This window comes from Liolophura sinensis, chromosome 7, assembly GCF_032854445.1.
Source record: "Liolophura sinensis isolate JHLJ2023 chromosome 7, CUHK_Ljap_v2, whole genome shotgun sequence".
Lineage (NCBI taxonomy): Eukaryota > Metazoa > Mollusca > Polyplacophora > Chitonida > Chitonidae > Liolophura > Liolophura sinensis.
The window spans coordinates 49,776,452-49,801,321 of NC_088301.1; the positions used below are offsets into that span (position 1 = coordinate 49,776,452).

General features: G+C 39.4%; 1 protein-coding gene across 1 annotated transcript in view; it reads left to right on the forward strand.

The window, feature by feature from the left end:
- The first annotated feature begins 2,014 nt into the window (after positions 1–2,014).
- Positions 2,015–24,870, forward strand: part of LOC135471618 (major facilitator superfamily domain-containing protein 4A-like) — a 30,632-nt gene continuing 7,776 nt past the window's right edge. The window contains exons 1-2 of the mRNA XM_064750912.1: positions 2,015–3,075; positions 17,737–17,932. Coding sequence (XP_064606982.1) covers positions 2,684–3,075; positions 17,737–17,932 — 588 coding nt within the window. The 5' untranslated portion in view covers positions 2,015–2,683. The remainder of the gene's footprint in view (positions 3,076–17,736; positions 17,933–24,870) is intronic.

Consider the following 24,870-nt stretch of genomic DNA (forward strand, 5'->3'; position numbering starts at 1 on the left):
ACTCTGTCCGTAACCACTGTTCTGGCTATTTATAAGTATATGCTATCTCATTCCAACATCCGCCTGGCCAGTCGTTTTCCAGGTGTGTCAGTATAAAGCGTTTATCAGTTTCATCAGTACTTATAAGTAGTTGAGATTTGCGATGCTATTTCTCTATCTAATATCTGTGTTATGACGAACTGCCACGGAAATTAAAGAAAGGGCGTACGTGATGTCATTGTTTATACTTATACTCTTCACAGCTTGTAGAACATACATAATGTTTACTTATACACTTTAAAATACATGAATGAATGACTATAGGACTCAACATCACACTGGTAGTACTTCAGCCATTTCGTGGCGAGAAAATGTTTGAGGCCTGGAAAAATCACTTTCGACCTAATAATCAGGAAACATAGGAGACAGACGCTTATAAAACCATCAAAAGAAAAGTAAAACACAAAAATGAGGAGAAAAAGGAAAACAAGAACAACTGAAAAGAAACAGTTAAAATTTAAAAACCACGTCAAATATAGTTGGGGTGAAATATCCTAAAATTTTAGAAAATCTTCCAGACATATATAACTACCCTACATTGTCAGTTGTGGTATAAATGAATTATAGAAACAACTGTGTAGAACTGGTGGGCAGGGTTGTACAGGCAAAGTTTACCATTGTATTTTATGAAAAATTTCTCATTTATGATAGATTTTGCACTTCGGTTGCTGCAATGCACCCATAGAAGTAAAAATTGTGTTTCAAATGAGAAGCTAATATTCTGTCATCGGGCTCTCAAGAGAGAGCTTCGGAAACCAGCTGATTCACTGAACAGCCTAGCATAATAAAAAAGCAAAATAACTCCAAGAAATTTATTTTGAAGATCTCACTGACCCTATTTTGTAACCATCAGGAACAATAAACACGTCAATGAAACCAATCAGCTTAATCTTACTTAAACAGCTGCAGACCGTTGGAGGTCATGATCTAATGCTTAAGAATATGCATATTACATGTTTATATCTATAAGAATTCTTAAATAATAATGCGTTTCAATGAAGCAAGGTGTTAATTACCTCAATGTTACTCAGTAATAGAGAGCTAAATGTTGATGTTTTTTTACAAAAAGCTTTCCCACAAGGATGAAGGTAAACTTTTTATAACGTGTAGTACAGGCAAAACGTCTACAGCGTTTTACAAAGTGATAGCGCATTTTGAATAATGAGTAAGATTTAGTCGGTCAGCTTTCCAGTTAAGGGTAGTTCAAGTAACATAAACCGTCCAACTTGCAAAACAATGCGTAGTTTCCTATATGAATATTTAGAAATGATTCTTTTGGGGGCTCACTATTGACACCTCGTCTCCATGTTCCATGACACACTGTGCATGAGTATGCGACTTTGTGCCATCTGCGTATTAAGTCACCTGGATGAACAGATGAATTCACTTTATTCTTCTAGTCAACATGCTAGTGATAAACTATTGATTTCGCCCCGGTTGGTCACGATGTTAGCCCAGCTGGCCACCATAAACATTAGCATTAATTCCACAGAGAAGATTGGGCGGCATTGTGCCGAAACCGCGTACACAAATTCATAATTAATATGCTTACCTACTAGTGGAGTTAGCAGAACCAATGTTATGAATTATTGATAATGGATTGGAAGAGCCTGGTGATTGTAAACGGGTGATGGGTGTGTTGCACAGGAAAGGGGCGCCTAGAAGAGAGCGTAAGGTGAGAGTCTTTACTTTTAAAGAAGATTTTGCTCGTCTGTGTAAGCAATCGATAAGGCTATGCGCTTGGAAAGAATTGGTCAGGAGTTTCGCTATAACCCATAAAGACATTTAAGTAATGCCGTTGGTTGGAGTCTCACGAGTTGTTGTTGACTAGTATTGTTGTCACATAGCAAGCGAGCAACAGCATGTGAGGCGTGTCATCGAGCGGTGCTGTTACTCGGGAGAGAGACGCTGTTGTACACCGGCAAGCACAGCTGACAGACGGTGTTATCTGCTTTGCCGCGTGAATGATGTCACACTGTCGGTATACCTGGGTTCTCATCACAGTTCCGCCAAAGGCAGCGCGATTCCATCCAAATAATCAACTTTGAGCGACACATGATCATTCCATCAGGAGAGCACGACTTCTCCGGAGAAAATCCTGGTCTCAGGGGATTACCGACAGCGTTAGGTGAACGGTAGCTAGCAGTCGTTCGGAACATGTGAGTAACTGTGAACAGCGCAGTCAACGTACGGAAGTCCCCCTTTCTTAACGCAAGTCTGCGTGCTTATTACAGGAGTGTTTGGGATAATATCAAACTATGTTTGTAACGATTTCATGGGTACGATACATCATTCATGTGAAGATGACAATGTTAATGTGACAACTATTGCCGTGTTACAGCCAACTGAGAGACAATCCCGTATGTGTACCTGGAGAGAAATCTCTGTTCAGTCAGATGAGATAGAGCTGTATCAGCGGTATGAAAATATTAAACCCACACAGCGCTCAGGAATTGGTCACACGAACAAATACCTCGAAGCGCCTCTCCAGGTGATAGTTGGATATGAAGCGTGCTACTGTTTACTCCATATAATTTAGCCGTGATGGCAGTGGTCTGCTACTGAGGAAACAGGGCCGGCGACTACATAGTTCATATTTTGCCTACTATGATCTGTTGGGTGTTGCAAAGGTTATAGTTACATCATGGGCGATGACAAAGGATCGACGGCATCAGCTGGCCGAAAAAAGTCATTGGAAGTGAATGGAAATGCCACAATTTCAAGCGCCGACACCCCTCACGGTTTATACCTGGATATGAACAATACTCCACGGGCCCAGCCCAAACGGGAGCCCGGGTCCCCACATTACGAAGACTCTGTCAGTTTTAGAACTTTATTTGTGAAACACTGGCTGCATGTGTTGACTTACTGTGTCGTTTTTTGGACGTTTGGGATGGGAGTGGCGTTTCTTGGCCCCACTCTCTTGGACCTAGGCTGTCAAACTTCAACTGACCTGCGCGGAATGAGTTGGATTTTCTTCGTTTTACTTTGTGCCACCTTGATGGGCTCTATACTGGGGGGTTGCTTAGCAAGCAGGTGAGTGAACAGGTGTCCAGCAATGTACAGGTGTGAAACACTAATTATTCTTTAATCATCAACTCATTCATTCATTTTGAATGGTGGGCATATTTAAGCTAAACCGGTTTGGCAAACGCCGAACTAATCGGCTCTGCCGAGCTGGACACTGATTCGCCTTGATTTGTCATTCTGGTTATATATTCGGTACAGGTGCGAAACTTTCTTGCACATATATCTTGATGCAATACACATATATCTTGATCTTGTGAATGATTCATGATTTTACAGAGTTCATGATAGAAATATCCACATAAATGTAAAAGGAAATTTTTGATTGCATTGTGCCTGCATGTATATTGATGTCTAGACATCAGGCAGTAGATAAAATTCCCATCAAACCTAAATTGGATGTATTTTGTTCACATTTTCTTTTCTTCAAACGCATACAAACTATGGTGTGAGCGACCGTCACGCTTGGCTTGTGAATGTTTTTTCTTATCATTAAGTAGGTCATTTTATTAGTTTATCAAACACGCCCAATGAATTTATATACGTTGACATCAACAGAGCATGTAAAGCTTCAGATTGTCCCTATACATTACGCACTTGTCCTATAGAATAACTCACAAAAACGTCTCTGGTATCTAAAGAATCGCTCTTTCTTGTAAGGTTTGTTGCATCCGAGAGGAAAATGAGAATATTATGACATATACATAAAATACGCAAACACAATTCGTGAACGCTTCGGTAATTTACGTGCCTAAAAGTCAAACATGATTGTCCTAGCGATAAAATAGTATACTCAGCTGTGTTTAGGGTTTAACTCCGCCAGTTGTTGTGTAAGCCGATACCCGCTAAACCTTGTTTCGTACCGAGTCAAATCACGAGAATGCACAGCATTTGAGGGATTTGACGACGTAGGAAACAAGGTTCTCTGGTCTCGAGTTACACAACAAACACCAAGATGAAGGTGTTGAAGTCCATTTTACCACACCCCCCAGCCCAAAAAAAAAAAAAATCGAAGTGTTGCAAAACTGCATATTTCATGCTGCCATTCTGTTTAACTTCCTCCACAGAGGTCATGCATTTTAAACCAATCAACGGCAAGCTTATGCCGTAGCAGTTGACGTAGATAAGTCAAAGTTACATATGTATGACGTCGTGTCTTATTGTTGTGTGACGTAGAAATGTAAAAGATTACTGTACGTGTGTTATGACGTCATGCCACTGAACTCAGATTGGAACGTCTTGAAACAATGTTTCTTTTTCAACGTCATGGCGTCTGGGTGTAAAATATACAAAGTGTAAAAACAAAAGAGATATCTATAAACTGTGCGAAATAACACTTTTATCACTGAAGGAAGTTCCGATAGCTCATCTTTCTATAAATCAGGAGGCAAACCTAACAAGTAAACAAACTCAAATCCTTTTATTTGTAGACATAAACAGCATGAAATGATATTACTCGGGGAGGTAAACGTACCGGTCAGTGTTTTGTGTGACACACTCGATGTTGTGTGGAAAATCATCTCTATTTAATATGTGTATTTGCCTAACAGTAGAGTAGAATTAACGTTATAGCTAACTAGTGTAGGACTTACAAGTCAGCAAATACACAAGGCTGTGAGACTATTCTGGAAGCAGGCTTTTCGGTGAACCAAGAGTACAACCGAATTTATTAAAAAGTACACCAGAAGATCTTTGAGAGGTCCGGTGCATAACAGTACAGGAACTTGAGTCTTCACAAAAATTACAAACATACATAGGCCTATGCCTTTTTATTATTTAATAGTAATGTATTTTTAGTAAATATGCTAATTATTTTCAGACGTATGTATTTAACGTTTACTGATATTTTTTATTTGGCTGCCTATATAGATCTCTCTGACAGATTATATAATAAAGTACAGCAGTAAACAGGCTGACATTTTCTGAGCCCCTCCGAATCCTGAGGCCCTAAGCTGCAGCGTAATTAGCTTATAAGTTCGTCACAAGAGCTAGGTTTTGCTAGTTCTCGGAAAGCTGAATATACACTGCGCCAAAAGAGGTGTTGGTAACATTCTAATTCATCGTATTAGTGTGTCAGAAAAACGAACGAACAGAAATGAATAAACTTATTACACCTGCCTTCTCACAATCAATTGCATCTTATTTTCTTTGTGATATACTTGAACACAGTGACAGGGAATTTTAATTTGCAACCACACAACACGCATGCTATGGATTGCGGTGGTCCGCTTTGACTTGCTCATACCCACCTTTCGTACATTTGTTGTCCCCTTTAAAGGTCAGTTACCCACAGTATCGATTATATTCAGAAATACTACAATGAATGTACATCTTCGTAGCACACTCGAATATGTGGATTACACTTTAAGCTTTAAGTAAATGAATGTGCTAGGGCCTATTTTTGGTTATATATTTTGTGAATCATGCAGCAAAGTTTAACAGACCTAATGTGACGTCTATCACCGAAGTAAGGATAATGTAAGAGGTAATCTGGTGGTAAATTCGCAGATTTTGATGGGTGTCATCTATCATGTGGTTAAAGGAAAAATGTCTCGTTATTTTAGCGCATGTAATTACTCTAAATGTCGTGGTCAGATGACCCGTCCATCCTTTCCAAAGTATTAATCATTTGCGGCACAGTGACATCTAATGGCAAATTCCACCATAGTATTGTCGTTTGTCAAGGCAACAAGCCTTGAACTTAAACGGACCCAAGACTGGGAAAACAGATAAGGTCACAGCTGTTTTCATCGATCTTTCGCGAGGCCTGATCCAGTCATCCTCTTCTTATGAAGCTCAACCTCTCGGTTATTTAATTAGATAGGGCTATCAACAAATCAGCCTAATCGAGACCACAAACAAAAGAGCACGGACCTTCCCAATTTATTGGGTTTTAGACAAGATGAATGAGCTATTTTTAATGTCAACAAATAATAGTGCTCGTTATGACATGATCAAAACTCCAGGGAGCTGGTTAGCTCATATCTTGTAAGTGAAGACATTTTGAATGCTATGTTTTCATAATCAGCAGGGTTGGTTGTGTTTAAAGGGATGGTTCCGTTAATCAACTCATACGCTGCATGAAACTAAAAGTATTAGTAATCGGATCAGATATTCATGAGGAAAGCGTCAGTTGTACGTCTTATTTATATTTTAAAGTACATTCTATGTAATTTAACGCAAGACCAATTTCTTCTCATTGCTTATGATAAGGTAATTGAAGATCCTGTATTAGACAGCCAAAATAAAATCTGCATAGGTTAAATGTCAAGTGGTTTGCATCCAAAGGGTCACCTGTGGCTGAACACCAAATATAGCTTATGTCAATGTTTTCTTATTTTCACATCCCCGCTGTACCCACAATCAGTCAAACTTGCAGGTCAATGTCATGTAATGTTTTGGGTGTTGAATCTGCCTTGTTAAAAGTGACGTGGATTACCACATCATCGATCTGTGCCTGTGCTATACTTAATCACAGACAACCTTTATCTAACATCATAATTCTGGAGTCAATTTTACCTCAGCAGATTGACTAAATATGGTGTATTGTGCAGTATGCATATAATAAAACTGTAAAGATCTACTCTTGAAATGTGAATAAATTTGTGATTTTCATTGTTGTCACAGAAAAGAAAAATGTATCACAGCTCATTCTAATTGGCTTGACTAGTAAATATCTGGTTATTTTTTGAAATATTTAATAATAATACTGGCCACTGAGCAGTTTGATATCCATATTAAACACGTTATGTATGAAACAGACAGTTCTTGAGTGAGGACGATGAGCTGTCAGTAGCCACAGCCTGCCCTTGTAACTTGGCGTTGTCAGTCAACTGTCTAGTAATTAACAATGAGGGGCTTGTCTTTAACTGGGGTTGAAGGTGCTCCATCGATTTCTGAGCTGAGTATTTGCTGTCCTGTCATAACTCCCATGTCCAGGAACAGCTGAACAAGGAGTTTCTCCCCCATGGCAACTGTGAATAATGACCTTAATGGGCAAAACATTTCGCTGAACTTGTCGACAAGACGCTGATAATAGACAAACAAGCCATCGCAACGCTATCTGTGTTAATTGCAGGCTTCTATTTTTGTAGATCCCTGGAAGAACACGATGCAGAACTTACTTACCTGCCACTTGTGATCAAACTTCTGGTTTATTGGCATGCCACAGCGCCACCAGGCGTATCTTCAATACCTCCTAGAAGAAGTTGCTAAGGTTTCATTTAATAATACAGCAATGCCTCTAGCAGTAGTTACGTCTTTATTTTAAATGCAAATTGCGACGAACGATGTATGTAAGGAATGTTACACAAATGTTGGTTCTTCAAATTGGCTTTTTGTTTCCTAGTTAACTGCTAGTGAACACAGACTTCTTGAGTGACTTGATATCATGAAAGTATTAATGCTATTGGGTATAAAATCATTCTGGTATGGCGTTATAAAGATTCTGCGGACGTGGATGAAAACTCACTAGTTATTGTTTCAACTCCATAAATTTCGCTACCTTTAAATGGTGTGGAAAGTTTTTGACGAAACTGACCAGCCTTATTCTACTTTCAGTTCAATGTAAGCAGCTTTCGGTGATCCGTTCTGTTTTGACTATCCACTGCTGTCTTGATTTCCAATCTATGTTACTATCAGATGCTTTTGGCTAATACAGATCCACAGATTATAGTACGGCACCATCTATCCAGTGACATCCATTGTATTTCTGACTGGAAAACACTCACTGCATAACAGTCATATGACCGTTAGACAAAACAACCTGATCAGTGTGATCAGGCAGTGATTATTGCTCTCAGTGAACAGTCAAGTCACCAATGATTTGATACGAATTTGTCACATTTTCAAACATCGAATAGGAACGTCCATGGTATCCGAACATCGGATCTGGATCATGTGAAGAATTGCACAGTTTACATAATTTTGATGACGTTTCGATAGGAAATTTCGCTTTTAATATGGAGATGTAATATATCCCCCCCCCCCTCCAAAGTCAAAAGTACAACGTCAGTCTGTTCTAAGTGCACGCTGTTGTCGTTGCTCAATATTGAAAAAAAAATCTGTTTAACGTCTTGCATCTGGGTGATTGATGACGTGGGACTGAGTATAGGCAGGTATAGGCAGGTACTCTTTGAATGACTGGACTCTACAGTGTTAGTCGGTGAATGTCTTCTGCATTAGGTCTATCTAAGGCCAAAGAAACTATTCAGTTTGCAAATTAAGATTGATAATGGCTGCTAAAAGGTGTCCGCTCTGGCCATCCAGTCTCCAGCAATGGTGTAATCCTTATTTGTTGTCATGCAACACGTCATGTTTTGTTGTTTTGCTCACAGTAAAATCATATTAATCCGCTACAAATCAACAACATTAAGGTAAATCTTGGAGTGTGTTACGAAAGCGGGACGAGCCTACGGCTGCGTGATTTGGTTTTCGACTGAGTGATAGAGCATTGGATGTGTGTAATTCATCATTGTTGGTTACAACTTGTTTTCGCCATCTACACAAGATAGAGAAAACAGCTCTTGACAACATTTAAGAATATAGATCAACACATCCAAAAAAGTAAAATAAGACGATGGTGGTTGCCCACGATGCTGTCCATGTACCGTTTGCAGATTCCTAATATTATAACACTTGTTGGTAACGACACTGAAAAGCCTCAAACTATAGAGTGAAGGCCACAAACAAATACCAAGAAAATACAAAAGCCATATCACTCGCTTTTTAGACACGACCAGTGGATGTCTTACAAGATTTTGCCAAAAGCTTGAATTTTATGAATAGGTGTCTGTTTCAAAATGTTAACTTGTGACGCAGGTCGCTCCGGTGAACATAGTGAAGCGTGATTTTGACTTTTCACCTAGTATCCAGACAAAGCGTTCAAATGCGACCAGTGACTAATATCTAACAAAAGTTCAGATTTACGATAAAGGTCCCTATAGACATGAGGTACTGGATCCAGAGATAATATGTTATGGAAAGTCGGAAATAGCCAAATGGAAACCTCTTGTGGCTCATGTGATGCTGAGGCATGCACTGAGAGTGTGTAATAGACAGTGGTTAACACATGCCATTGGCTATAGAATACAGTATGTTCGAGTAGAAATCGTGTGAAATCCTCGACACACAAACTAGAAATCACGTCACGATTTAATGACTTTTACAAGGAGAACACAGTCGCCTTCGACGAGGTGAAAGTCCAGAGAGGTTGACAAGATCACGAGGAATCCAAAAGTCAGACTGATGTAGTTTTATTTTATCGGTGCTATTATGTCCTGGGTTTGCATTGAATTGGTTTCACGTCTGCCACATCTGCATTTCAAGTCCATTGGGCTTCATTCTCGCGCAGGGACTGTGTATAAACATATGCATGGTCAGTCTGGACACATTCTAGTGATACGCAGGGTAATTTGCCGCTCCCTATCGGTTTGCATGTCGATGAATAGGCCGGATCTTCCGACTTTCTGTCCATGTCACTTCAGGCTTAAGCCCGCGTGTAATGACCTGGGCCCTAGTATTGTGACCATGTTGTCCCATTATTCCTGGCGGGTAGTCTCAGCGGGCGTAAAGCCACGGCGGGGACAATTTCAGCAAGAGCCGCATTGATCGAGGCAAGGCCAAAAGCTTTGCCGACCCGCTAATCATCTACATAACGTTCCTAAAAATTGATTTTTTGTCCTCAGTACCATTGGACAGTGGCCTCGGGGTTACCTGCAGGTATTAATGCCTCTGTGATATCATAATTCATTTGTCATTATCCGAAGAAAAACTCTCTGCCTGCTAACCACGTCCAAGCTGTTTACGATCATGATGGCAAGGCGCGGATATGGGTTCGTGTCACAAGCCATGTGTTATTTAGACATAGGTTTTGGTCAAATCTCGGTGTTGCGAGCGTCTGTCACGAACACACGAGTATCTTGCTGCTAATTGACAGGGAAATGCTAACCGCGCCACATGTCAAATAATGATATTCTCCCATTAAATTCATTCCACATCTTAAGCGTTTTACCAGGGGTCATTTATTTTTCACGCAGTGTTCATCTAGGCCCTGTGTAACACAACCTATAACATTCATGCCTCTTCGAATGATTAGAAATATTAGAAACACCGTTCTCACAAGAGAATGTCCAGACAGTAACTTTATGATGTCTGCCAACTGTCGAATATAGCACCCATCTGCTGTCACTATCCATACTAAAGATAGGCCTGTTAAGAGTTTTCTGATCAGCACCCACGTCACACGTTCTAAGCCGGTGAAGTTTTGGCACTTTATGCCTTTCCTGCCATCAGTGTGCTGCCATAATAAACGTAATTCTGTGCGTTCAGTCCATAAAAAATTTTCTGGATTTAGCTTAGCCGCTTGCATAAAAGAATTTGCACATAAACAAGAGTTTAGAAGAGCTTAGATTATAACACAAATATAAACTTAAACTGAGGGATTATCTTTTAAAAACGAAAGCTTGTTTTCCCTATATTTTGCACGTATGTGTATGTCAGTAGGTTTGATGACCGGTGAGGTACAACTGAGAATGTGATAAAAGGCTCAGTTCTGTTTATCATTCATGTACAATACAACGTATGAAATTTTTGTTGTCTTTTTTTGATCATTCGTCTATTTCTAATCTCTGTAACTCTTTACTTTTGGTTATTTATCTACAAATCTGTTGAAACTACAAATCTGTTGAACTGCAAATCTGCTGAACTACACATCTGCTGAACTTCAAGTCTGCTGAACTGCAAATCTGCTGAACTACACATCTGATGGACTACAAATCTGCTGAACTGCAAATCTGCTGAACTGCAAATCTGCTGAACTACGCGTCTGATGGACTACAAATCTGCTGAACTACACATCTGCTGAACTACACATTATCTGATTATATTCACAAAGTTTAGTTATGGTGTTATACTCCGTGATAGACGTTCATATACATTCGAACTGAGGAATTATATAAGAAATTATAGCGGAATCGTTTAAAGAAAAACATTTAACCGTTATCCATTACGCTTAGCAACACAGGTATCCTGAGCGTGCACCAGGATAATACGCAAGTTGTTGTTGTTAATTAAAATTATTTATCACAGTTCGTTTTTGTTGTCAAAACAGCAATATCCAACGCGGAGAAAACAGCAACATGCAACACGGCGAAAACAGCAATATGCAACGCGGTGAAAACAGCACGGCGACAAATTGTTTATACTTCCAGCACGGCGACGACACTTTTCTTACCATTTGTGTTTTTCAATTACAGTAATGTTTATGTACCATTTTAAGTTTCCAGTATCAGACAGCCCATCAATTTGTCGTTGTTGCTACAAAACTTACGTAAAAATATATAGCTCCTCTTGTGGTTCTGAAATTTTACTTTATCCGGTTTTATTAATGGCAGCTCAACTAGTGAACTCGCCACCATATTCCTCTTCACATACGGTACGGAGTATAAGGTGGTGAAGGGTCAAATGTTTATTTCCAGCATGTCCTACATTGCTGTATATTTCGGTATACCTTTTTATTGTTTATGATCAATGCACCATAAATAACTTCGTTATGGGGAACATGCTTTCATCTGTGGGATGCTTTAAGTTTAATCAATTAATCGATATTTGAGACACCTGTGGGTTATATGTATATCGATGTATGTAACATGAACGCTTGGGATTTCAGAATTACACTTCTGCAGGCACCAAGGGGACGCAATGTTGACGTATAATAAGTGTGTACAATCCCGAAATTCCTGATGAACGGATTTCTCAGCAACCCTGCAGTTTCAGTTAAGCGCAAACATTATCCTGTTGATAAATCGATTCACCGTTATCTCTACATGTCAGTTTATACTAATTGTTCTTTTTGGAGTAGAAAAACTTGTGTATTGTGATGAGGATGATCTCAGGCGACAAGAACATGTGGTGTGCTAATGGGTTGGATTTCTTTCCGTGATGCTGTCAACAGCAGGTCGTGTCCGCTTGTCCACTGTCCCAAGATAGCTCAGCATGATGTGTAGATTCTCATCATACTCTAATATCGATTTGTTGTGTGTCTATATAGACAACGAGTGAGATAAAAACAGAAAATGAACTGAATCAATATGAGCTGTTAAGCCATAAGTCAACGTTACCAGTATACGCTTTATGTATATACAATGTCCTCTGTTATGCATTAGCCGTTTTTGTTTCCGGACACCTGTTCTTGTCGCCCTGTATGATGCCATTGTTTCACTGCATTGTCGAAACACAAATATCATATGATGTCTATCATTTTGTTCTGTGGGGTAAGCTGTACATTTGTCGTCATAATTTATTCTCGTGTGGGTTTTGACAAACCGCGCCATATTAGCAATAATCCGACGGTCTCTGCACTCCCCGTCATAAAACTGGCGGGTCTGGAACCCGAGATCGGTTTTGTCATTTCTCTATATATTCTTGCGCCTTCTTTGGCAAATCACGCGTCATTAGCAATAATTTTCTGTTTATCTGACTTGATTAACGGCTGGTATACAAATAAATTAATAATCAAATAACCAGCATACATCAGAGTGAAAAGCAAATAAACAATGGCACCAGTAAACGAAGTTACAAAGGAGAATAAATGGTTAATAATTCAACAAGGAGAAACGTATTTAAACGTATTAAAACAGGTCCGTTATAGTATAACGGTAGGATTAGTTGTTAAAATTTGATGCAGCTTTCAGTCTATTTTTTCTATTTAACAACAGTGTCTCCTTATAGGGCGTCCGTCATAGTATACAAGCTACTGCCTTACTAAGGGATTATGCCAAAGACACCATACAGTCATGACACCCTGCCGATACAGTCAGGCTTGGCATTGTACCCTAAAAACTGAACGCCAAGCCGAGAATCCATGGCCCAATAATTCTAAAATGGCTGAGCTTTATGTGGACTGGTATTTCCTAAAGCTCAAAAAGGAAGTCATTGTAATTGCCATGTATAAATCTAGCACATGTAGAAATAAAATTAATAAAGCTTTGATGTGTTATTTCTTTACAGGTCGATGACAAAATATTCACGATGAAGAGTCCTTTTTATGACTATCCTAACGTGTTTAATTTTACAACCTCATCATATTTGTAACACATGGTCTTCGTGTGGGTCAACCTCATACAAAAAAGGATAATCTGTGACCATCTGTAACATTGTCTTGGATAATTGCCTTAGTTTGGTATGTCCATAAAAAGAAGTAACAGAAATTTGAAGGCCATTTCAACTGGCTCGAAAACGAGTATTTAAATAAATATCCCTTTTTTAGGCCTTCGGAGGCGAGTGCTTCTACTTTTGGTAGTGTTCAGTACCAATTTTCTTCTCCATACAGCCGCCAAAAGTGAAAGTAGTTCCCTTTGATATGTAGATTATAAGATTACCGGTTTACTCCTATTCTTCGTTCTTCCCCTACGAGCTGATTGTTTGATTTACTTTCTGACGTCTCTTAGTCATAATTTTAAGATGTTAGAAAACTATAACAAGAAGGCAGCTAGATGGTTGTGAAAAATGCTAAAATTCAGATCGGAATAAGACCTTCTCAACCAGTCGTGAGCATGGATATTTCGATATTTCAGCCACTGTAGATGATTTCGTGCAGCCTGATATTCAGGACAGCTGATTCCAAATGAGTACTCGATTATGCAATATGGGAGTATGCTAAATCAAACGAAAAAGTCCGGTTGGCGGAATTGCACAGCGGTCGCTAATGCATATGAAGAGAAGATTCAGTTGTCAGTCAAGAAAACATCGGAGCGTTTCTGATGCGATTATTTTCCAGTGTGACCTCGATGTCGTTCAGGCGAAAACTGTAACTTGGTTGGACCCTACTTGAATCATATTGCCGGGAAGCAGAACTGCCTCCAGTCGGGTTATGATACACACTATAGCCAGCGACTATGATAGATTTCCATGGAAACCACCGATAAATTTAACAATTATCCTGATGGAGGTAGTCTGGCTGAAGACGACCACGAAGCACAGCATGCAAGGCTTGATGCAAAATAACGACGACGCACTGTTACTTTACGGTAATGTGACATTGGCTTTTAGTGTTCGACATTGTGACGTCAGACTATTTCCACATGGCTGGCCATGTCAAATATCTCAATTTTGGACAATTTCTCACAAAAAAATCGTACCTACGGTGACCCATAAAAATGCCCATAAAACAATCGTCGGGAGGATTTTAAAACTGTTTTTCGTCCGAAACCAATGTTCATTTTCCTGTCAATAAATTGCAACCTAAATGACTTTATAACCATGTAGTGTAGGAAAAACCTTGCCAATTAACCCCGTAAAGTAGACGCAGCATGCACCCATTCAAGGGCAATGTTGTCCTAGTGAATGTGCTTATAAGATATCAGGTCACCATCTTTTATCTTGTTAGGATAACGGCCTCGGAAACTGTTGAATATAATGGTGGATATAAAAAGAGATCAAAATACAATTCACTGCCGACAGCACTTTATTAAATGTCAAGGGACATATTCTCTAGACTTGTGAGGGGGGCCTCCTCATCTGCCTATACGGTTGGGGGGTCTTTGCCGTTGGAAAATCTGGTCGCCCATCTAAAAGGACTATTTTTTCCACACATTTTAAGGTTATCTTCTATCTACAGAATTGTTAATGTGGTATTACTTATTAGCCAGCGGGCTTCTAAAACATTTTTTTCTGTATTCATATGCCGCCATCATTGAACCATGTCACTAAGCACACAGTCTTAAAACATTTTGGGTGCAAATTCTGCCTCAGTTCATACCTCATTTACCTCTGACTAATAGTGTCACTTGTTCGAATCTAGCCCGACTGCGGCCCTACGCCGCGGCGATTGACTTGTCATGTGCGGTGGCTTCATCTGGATACAGTTTCCCACTCATCAAACTGTCTCGTCGCTTTAGTTTTGTACGTATACAGCCACGCATGCGTACGTGTATCTTAACTAAATCACATTGGCCCTGGCAAAAACCACATGTACGGAGTTGTGAAGCGGAGGTCGCTGTGTGCATCATGCTGCGAACCTGCTTTTCACAATGAATATGTGAAAGGCGGGTCCAGGACAATGAACATCAACAGAAGTTTTCCAATTCGTACGCAGGTGTTGTTTAAATCGTGCTTTGAATCGGCGTTGAGCATCTGTATTTTGTATTCTTAAATATATATATAGATGTAGCTAGGACTCTGTAACCTTTGATAGGCATGTTGTTGCAACTTCATGTTATATAGCGATTTGCACATAACCTACCACACTGGTCCACAACCAGGATATAGTAACTTAATTCTGGAAATCAGCGAACGCTGTAATGTGGACTTTCAGCAGCACGGGAGTTCATGTATACGATGTGTCATTAAAATGGAGTTTCTTTCCCCAGATTTGTAGCTAATAGACACGGAGACAAAAGGGCGTATTTTCGTTCAGCAGCCGTCATGGTGTTCTGGCATGATTTGCCATTGTTAGCAGAGTGATTTTGGCTGTTACAGAGAGCAATGTTTACCAAGCACTCCCATATAATATTACGCATTATATTTTCACGTTTCATATCCTTCTGTTCTGTGAAATAAGCTTTTTACTTTACCTCAGATCAATATGTATAGCACTATGAAGATTATTTTCTCCATGGAATCCACATATCGAGGATCAGTACAGATGAGTATGTGTATAACCCATCTACGTGGGGTTAGACCGTGATGCCTGCACATGTGGCAAATGTATCTATAGTCCTTTTATATCGGAATTCCACGTTATTACGACACATTAGTTCAGCCCATGTGCCTGAGTGAGTCAGTTCTACAGGACTTCTCCTGCTGAAATGGCACCCTGAACACAAACTACACTACACGTCAGCAAGCAAAGTACTATTTGATCTTAATAGCTCTATAATTCTGATCTGATGCACTCGTAAAATCATTAGCGTGTGTGCACGTGTCCAGTAATTATCTCCTTACATGCCAAGGCATTTGCACTGCTGGGCTTTTGTTATTTTGCTGATCAAAAGGTTGAGGATTCATAAAGGTAATGCCTTAGAGAGATGAAGCTCTATTTTCGTTTGGAAGAGAAATATTTGCACCTGTGCACGTTAAGTTTTTGGTCCGTGTAGTAGGTATTTTGATATAATCCACTGTTCAGATTTTGGGTGTTCCTACACGAACTTAAACCCTTAATCTGACGTATTTCTTATAGGATGTAACCTAAGCAAAATACAAGCCTGTTAACATGCCAATGCCCCATCATAATTCCTTATGCATTGCACCAATTAATCTGAAATCTGAGCTAAATAATAATCTCTCACAAGCTTCTATTGTAACGGTTTCGATAGTTAGGAATATACATTTCTATAACTGGAACCGTGTCTCAATGGAACGTGTTACAGTGGTATGTACAATTATAAAAACAATGGCAGGAAACGCATCGTAGTGACAGGCCTAAAACACTAACGAGAGATAACTCAATAGTACGAGTAGCCATGGCACGTGAGATTACCTAGACATTTATGACTTTCATCTTTCTAAACGGTTACGACAGCTATTCATGGCTTAACACGGGATCAGATTTTAAGTTACGGCATTTCTTGGATACTCTGACGGTAAGATGTTATAGTTTCTTACATTCCCTAATTCTTCATGTTCACCACCGGACGAATTTTGTAAAAGTATGATTATAAACATAATAATCTTTTAACATCTAGCAGTATGTAGACTCGAGCGTAGAACAGCTTTTGAGAAGATCCAGTTACTTCGAAGGATCAATTTCAGTTTGTCTACATCTATTATAGTGTATGCGGACTCCAAAATGTCAGCTCTAGCACGCCAATTATTTAAACAGATCAATTAATAGCTATGTAGTGACGAGTTATTAAAAACACCAGTAAACGCTAGATATTGCATTTTACCCCGAGTCAATTGTCCAGCCTGTCCACGTGATCACCTAACCTGTTAGGGAAAACCGGAACAAGACTTTCTTTAGCCAAAGAAAGATGCCCGCGTGCCGTCGGTAAGTCTGAAAGCATCTTGTTTTGTCGGAAACTTCAGTCAGATTCCCAGCGTGTCTCTTTGTGGAGACTTCTTTTAAGCCTATTTGCGGACACGGACTTGACGGTACCGTCTTAGTGGCCATTTTTGTGAGAGTTTTCTAGAAACACTTACCGGATACTGATGTCATCTCGCCTTGGCCGTCACGTAGACGTTGTACTTAGGGCAAATCCCTGAAGTGCCAATTTCATGGCTTCAGTGGCAATAAATTATACCATATTTATCAACTTAATCATGGCAAAGCTGCCTTAAAATCCAATGGTCAAATGCCGACATCATCGCCCTCTTCAGGGGTTTATTGGCAACTATTAAATTAAAGGATGTGTAATGAAAATTTATGAAATGGATACCCCACTTTTCTGTCTTTTGTCATTGCGCACTTAAGTGAAGCACCATCCATCGAAGCACTTCCAAATGAATGTGTATTTAATTGCGTTAGCGCAAGTCGCCCCACAAGAATATTTGATTGGAATAAACAGGGTGTTATTGTGGAGGATTGGTGACAAATGTACAAGGAGATTGTCTAGCTATACATATACATTAACATTATGCATGTTGTCGAAGGCTTTTCAAAATGTCCCAAAAATAACATTGTAGATTTAGATGTGTATTGCCAGTTCAGTCAAATTCTAATTTATTTTCCAGGTTCAACAATCATGTCTTGCTGCTTATTTCAACGACTGGTATGCCGCTGATGTTTTTCGTTATACCACTGTGTGAAGCAATGTGGATGCTCGGCCTAACCCTTGTTATCATGGGCTCATTCATGGGATGTGTGGACTGCTTGGCTAATCTACGCATGCTGAATCTCTTCGGACGAAGGGTGTCTCCCTTTCTACAGGTATGTAACTAAAGGGCGATCTGTTTGGAATCATCTACGCATGTATAGTCATTTGGAGCACTCTGTGACCTGTTGTCCAAAGATTTCCTAGCGTTGGCTTAAAAGGATGAAAAGTGTATGAAAAATATTTAATCGTGAAGATAAAAAGTATACAGATGTTGACTGACCAGTGAATGCAGTTGAAATATTCAAGAGATTTCTATGTACAAGGCGTCATTGTAAAGTCTTTTTATAAAGTTTTGTCGACTGTCTAAAAAGTTCGCTAGGATTACGAATGTCTATTGATCTATGGCCTCGAGATAAGCGCTCAAAAGACAATCTCCATACAATGGACGTCTTTTGTGAAGCCATAAATCTCAGATTACAAAGACATGTTACCGTAATATTCTTTAATGAAAAATGTATGTCTGTTGCCTCGTCGCCGTGCGTCATTTTCACAAAAACCTCATGGTTATGAAGTATATTAGTTACTTGTGCACAGGGAGAAGTCTCTGTGGTGTGCCTAATCGGCTCTTTTCTTGCCAGTGGCTAGCGTGTGTCGTGTCCCTTTGACAGACAAACGGCTTTGGAGTATTGATTATCCATAACTATGAGTGATTCATCTTCACCGCTGTGAGCCATTCCTTTAAAACATCGGATAAAAAGGTGTTTTGGGTTGTCTATTTTTACCACACCCCTTCTCGGGTTTGTGTAGCATTGTCCCAATATACCCTATCACCATTACACCAGACGAATGAAGCCAAGAAGTGAAATGTAGATAGAAAAGAATTTCATCTGGAGTGTCTGAAATTGAAGTTTTTGGGTTCAGCGGAACTTTGAAAGTTCAATTTCTCTTTATAACGTTCTTTGTATATATTTTTTTTGTAATGGAAAACCATACACATTTCACTAGGTAGTGTTTCTGAGTCTTTTGCATGAATAATTAGATTAAAACCCCCATGAATGTAAATTGAAACCGGATTCCACAGGTTGCGTGCGAGTCTGTCAACGTACTGTCACACTGTCGTCGCTGCTCGGGTTTTTATGGCAGATGATAATGCACACTCGCCATATTGAGCATGTCAAAATCAGTTGTATTCGCGAGGGGCTTCCATAGGCTATACTCACAGTACTGATATTTTGTGTGCTTTCACAAGATTCTAGTAAAACATTTTTCTTCAGAACTTTCAGTGGTTGCGGTTGATAACGGTTCGGCGGGATTTATACCTTATGACTAAGGAAGTCTTATATTTAGTGTTGCATTACGGTCATGTGATAAGGAAAGAGGGTTTTCCTAAATGCCATTTAAGATTTGATGGACACAAAAGAACTACAGATTCTATAGATAACAAATTCACTTACTCTTTAGCTATGGCGGTTTGGTGTAGATATACACCGTTAGTTACATTACATTTGATGACACATCTGGTCTAGTCTTGTCATACAGCTATCGTCATGATTAGTTGTTTGATTGTCTATTATCAAATAGATCAGTATATCGTGGCATAATGCAAGGCTACAAAAGGAGTTAATATGATAAATATCTCTTTAAAAGCTCGCGAACGAAAATAGGGGAAATTGTTATTAGAGTGTGAATTTTCCGTTCTGAAGAAATAAAGCCTATCCTTTGATCAGTCACCGGGATATTGATCGAAGGGGTCGGTGAATTTTTAATTTCCCAAGGTTCTATCTTCGGGCTATATGATAGATTCATGTCGATTTAAGCTTGTCCACAAATCGATTTATTCAATCCTGCAGTGAAAATATACTCTTCTGAAGAAGGGAGTTGTTAGAAATATATTTACTTCAGGTTTTCTTTTAGAGAATTTCTGTTCTTTGGGACGATATATTCACAAGTCCACTATGGAACCATCGCAAGCTCAGGCTGGTCGCATTTAGCACATCAGCCGCCGACCAAAAACTTGACGGCAGATTCGAACCCAGTTATCGCTGTGGTTCAGCTCAGGAGTATTGTCAGGTACCTGGGGATATGCGATGGTTTACAAAAAGAGAAAAATATGCTCCTGAATATGGTGCTAGACGTTAGCAAGTAAATCCATAGTGATGTGTATACAAATATTATATACAATGATGATATAATCTTGAAACGATAATTTAAATGTATCATGTTTCATAGCGCGGCTACATGCAGTCTAGCCTGTGTTTAAACTGAAAACATCACATGCAGCTTCAGTGTAATTAACCAGATGTCCCCGCCAGCCGTGGACAAAAACTGGATTCTTTATTCAGAAAGTGTAGCATGACAGTAGGTTAAAAAGCTTAACAGGTCATGTCGCTACCACTTTGCAGTGCATTGCAGAGCAGTAAGAATGTTCCCGCAGTTGGGCATATTTCTTCAGCAGCGTAATTTAGAGGACGTCAACCTTCCTGACATCGGTCTAAATTAGAGGCCGGTAGCAGCTTCTCCGGATAGACATACACTAGAGATAATGTGGTTAGCGACCGTTATCCATCTCCATGGGGCACAGGCTGGTTTGTCCTGTGCGCTTGACAGATAACCATATTAATTCTCGCTACCACTGGGGGCAGTAGGGAGCGATTTATAGATGGAGATTCATGTGGCATAAGCAATAAGTATGAGCAGGTCACTGGCTGCGTTAAGTATAGTAAGAGGGAAGCATCTTTTTTTAAAATAGTTGTTGCATGAATTTAAAGCAAACTTAATCATTTTCGTGCTTAATAATGAGAATTAGAATGTTTAGCTCCCTAGTTCAAGTTTTTATTTCCGTGAAAGCGATAGGTATAATGACATTGAATGAAAGAGCCTTTTAATCGTGGTACAAATACATGCAACGTAGTTTTGCTTTTTAGAGACTGTTACGAAATAATGAGATTTTAAAATAATTGACATTTAAACACTGTAAACAATGTCATTTCGTTGTTCCTATTCTTGCATGAGCAAATTATTTTTCTAACAAGTTGCACATTTGTGTACCATAATTTAAATGAAAACACAATTGTTGAAAGGTTTTCATTCATTTAAATATTAATTTTACCTTTATATGTTGATTTAATGAATATAATGGCCATTTGCTTTGCATTTGTCGGCCCAGAAACCATTGGAACTGCCCTGTTGACAGTAGGAACCATATGATGCACATATGATGTAGAAAAAGTGACAATTTTGGACTTCTGTTTCCGCCATTAATCTGCAGTCGTCAAATGACTGAAAAATTGTTAAAGACGACGTTAAACACCAAGCACTCATCATTTATCTACAAATGGAGCAACTGTACTGTTGTGAAGACATCAATAGAATGAAATAACATGTCAGATATTTAGGAAAATTTCGTTCTAACAAGATCTATCTATGTAATATCGCATGAAACCAATTTACTCGCTATGTGTGGGTCATTGGTGACATTTGATCAATGTCTTATTAAAGAATTTTTCAATTATACAACGGAGGGCCGATATATTTGCGTGAGTGGATGGGTATTTGTGTAAGGCGGGGGGGGGGGGGGGGGGGTGCGCGTGGATGAGAGAGCAAACCGAAGTGCCCAGGTATATCAACCACCGACGTATGGCAAGTTACTGGCGGTCGACGACGTTCATGTGACTGTTCACGCGGTCTGACCTTCCTGATCTTCGTTGAAGACCACTTTTCGCCACAACCCACAAAACAGATTATCTCAGTAACTTGCCCCGTCGTTTACCCAAGGCCTTCCTGATTTCCTTCCCCCATAAAAATAACAGACATTGTATAAGCTAGAAAAATCTTAAGTGCAGTCTAGTTTTGCCAGGAAGCACTGTGCACATCCCCACACTTCATTGTTTAGACCAGTTAGACTCGAAGAGCTTCCATGCTACATCAGCCGTATTTCTAGCTTGTCGTCATAGGCCACTTTGAAGCCCATTACTACGGCAATACATGAACAACGAAAAAGACTAGTCTACTTGTGTGATCAAACCTAACCAAATGGGCCAATAATTACGGAACTATATATACTGTTCTCGGATAATACAACGAACTCAAATGTCGGAGAAACAGCGAGACGTTAATTATGTCGTTGTTAAGTGTTTCTTGAATGTTTTAAATGACCAGTGTCTGGGTCACGTCATTATATCAAAGTGACGTCCCAATGCAAAATGAGGTGGCCGTTTTACGGCATGGTAAGGGTATTTGTCCATGTTTTAACATGGCGGTATTAGAGATATAGATAAAATTACTGGGATATTGTCAGCCTATCCAAAAAACATAATTCAGCATATTTATCTAATTCTATTTAGTTTCTATATTCTACCTACAGCCCCATGTTAAATTTGTCAGATGACCCTATACTGTGAAAGCGACGACTCTGTTGTAAATTCGCATCTCAACTTGCGGATTCATGAAATGATTCCGTTGAATCAGATGTTTTTGTCTCATCACACACGTGGTCAAGTGCCATCAGATAAGTCACTGTGTAGAGGAGAAATTTATGTAATACTTTTCATTTCATCGTCGCATACGAAGTGACACTGTACGAATCCGCTGTTCTGTAGGATTGAATATACGTTTCAGAGCAAACGATGTTCTATGGATTAAACTGCCAGCTGTGAAAATATTGATATACTGTGAAGTCATTGAGATATATCGCTCCAGATATTGTGCACATCTGTTGCCGTAGCCCATAAAGGTAAACAGTATAACGTGTATAAATTCACGTATATTACATGCAAGACTTACAGGTTTTCACAGTGGAGCACTAATATCCTCCAAGACGTAGCCTATCAACTTGTCACCAGATACCGAAAAGAGGGCTGACAGTAGCCAGTGAAGCGCCGATGATATAGTATTGCCGGCAATGGTTTGATAATATCAGTGCATGGGGCAGAATTTATCCTGCCTTCTTCAGAACTAGGTTTTGTACAAAAATTGGGTAATTAAATTTTTTCATTTATTCCTGGATACTTCGGATTCGTTAAGCCGTAATCATAAACTGATTTGATACTTTGGCCGTCGATCCCCTATATATCTGATATATTATAAAACATTCTGGTTGTGTTAAAATAGTAAAAACATTGAGCAACTGAATGCCTTTGTCTGTAATTCAGATAAATTTACATTTCCAACTGATTGCATGTCAGGTATTGGCGAAATTGGGGACCATTAATCAGATTTACGGCAGCCGCAGTTTCGTATGAACCCCACTCACGTCAACAGATCATCTGTCAGTGAAGGCTTTGTCTTTGAAATTGTCGCTCTTCGCTAGGTATTATACAGAGAATACCGCGAACATTATTTTAGTTCGGTCGATCAGTAAACTGAACATCCAGTTTGGGTCAAGGTCGTACACCACCAAACCTTTGCTCCTTCTCGGTGACCATTGTGGATGCCGCGCGATTTCCAGGCTGCCCAGAGCCTAGGTTTTGTCCTAGATTTCAACATGTTCGTATATCTCCTACATCATGCCATAATGCAGTACAGTTACTGCAGCAGCTTCTAGTCCATTCTAGGGATTTAATAAGAGCCTTCCATTGTGCAAACAGCGCCAATATATCAGCTGTATCGAGTAGTCGCAAATTGCGACAATTCGATGGGCTTGTTTCGTCAGTCCATAAACAATTCCACATAATTCATTTGGTGAGGTTATTGCTAGTGGCTTGAGCTAAAGCCCACTAACAATGTATAGAGCCCCTACACTGTGTCGAATGTTTAGGATTGCTTCATTAATGACACCTGCTTTATAACAAAAACTATTGTGGGAAGAGTATTAAACAGCTGCATATGAGCTTTTTGTCACTGTTTGTGATGGACCTCTTGAATATTGGCATGCATTCACAGAAAGCCAGAACATCAGTTTTGCGCGGTCGTGTATTTGGTGAATAATAGACCTAGGCCTGCTGTGTGTAAGTCAGAAATAGACATCCGTCTGGTGGCAACATGCTTCGTTGTCTTGAACTCTTCGGACCGCTGACTTCGAAGTTTCAGTGAAGTCGTGTATATAAAAATATCCAGTGCAATGCCCACACAGGAGGGAACCTGCCCAATACGTACAGTGGAGTCTTCCATCAAAATTGGGATTCGGCGTTAATTGTACATGAATCTGCAATCAACAATCGGCAACACCAGGCCTCTGCAGGTTCCAATGCGCCTTTAGTAAGACAATTAACATTAAGTGTCCCTAAAATATTAATGAATAGGTAACCTGAATAGCATGGCGGACACACGCGATAACCAATTGTCTGTAGCTAAGGGCATTTTATGATTAAGCATGTGTGCACTATCATTAAACCGCGATAACCATATGTGTAGCTAAGGACATTTTTTTTTTTTGACTAAGCATCTGTGCACTTTTATTTAAGGTGATAGAAGGCAGAGGAAGGCTTTCATCACCCACATTAAACACGATGAACAAGAAAGCTAATGTAAAAATTAAGACTCCAGTGCACGACAATCTTATGTAAATTTATTATTTATATAAAGGTGAACTATTTCCTTCGCTGATAAGTGATGTTTTCCTCTATGACTATTGTTATTACGTAGAGGATATTTCACCCTCAGACGCCATGACGCCAAACAAATTTGTTTTATGACGTTTTAAACCAAGCAGTCTGATGACGTCATAATACAAGTTTACTCTCTTTAACATTTCTACGTCACGCAACCAGACACATCATATATGGCGTCATGTAAGTCATAATATATACGCTAGTCTGAAAGCCTGTGGCTAAAAACTGCTTAAACTTGTTCAAATACGCAATCATGAGATTGTCAAAATATAAACAATAGAATATTGTACAGTAAGTTGAATAGTTATAGTATTTCTCATGAATGGTAGAAAGTGTTTCCACCTCTCGCTCGAATATTTATGGTATTCAGTTTTGAGTATGCAACATATGTCGCTGTCGATGACACTCCGTACAGTATTCGTAAATGTTAAGACTTTGTTTGTTTTTTTTGCACCATGTGAACAATTCGAGCCTCCAGTTTTATTATTTTTATCCAATATTTA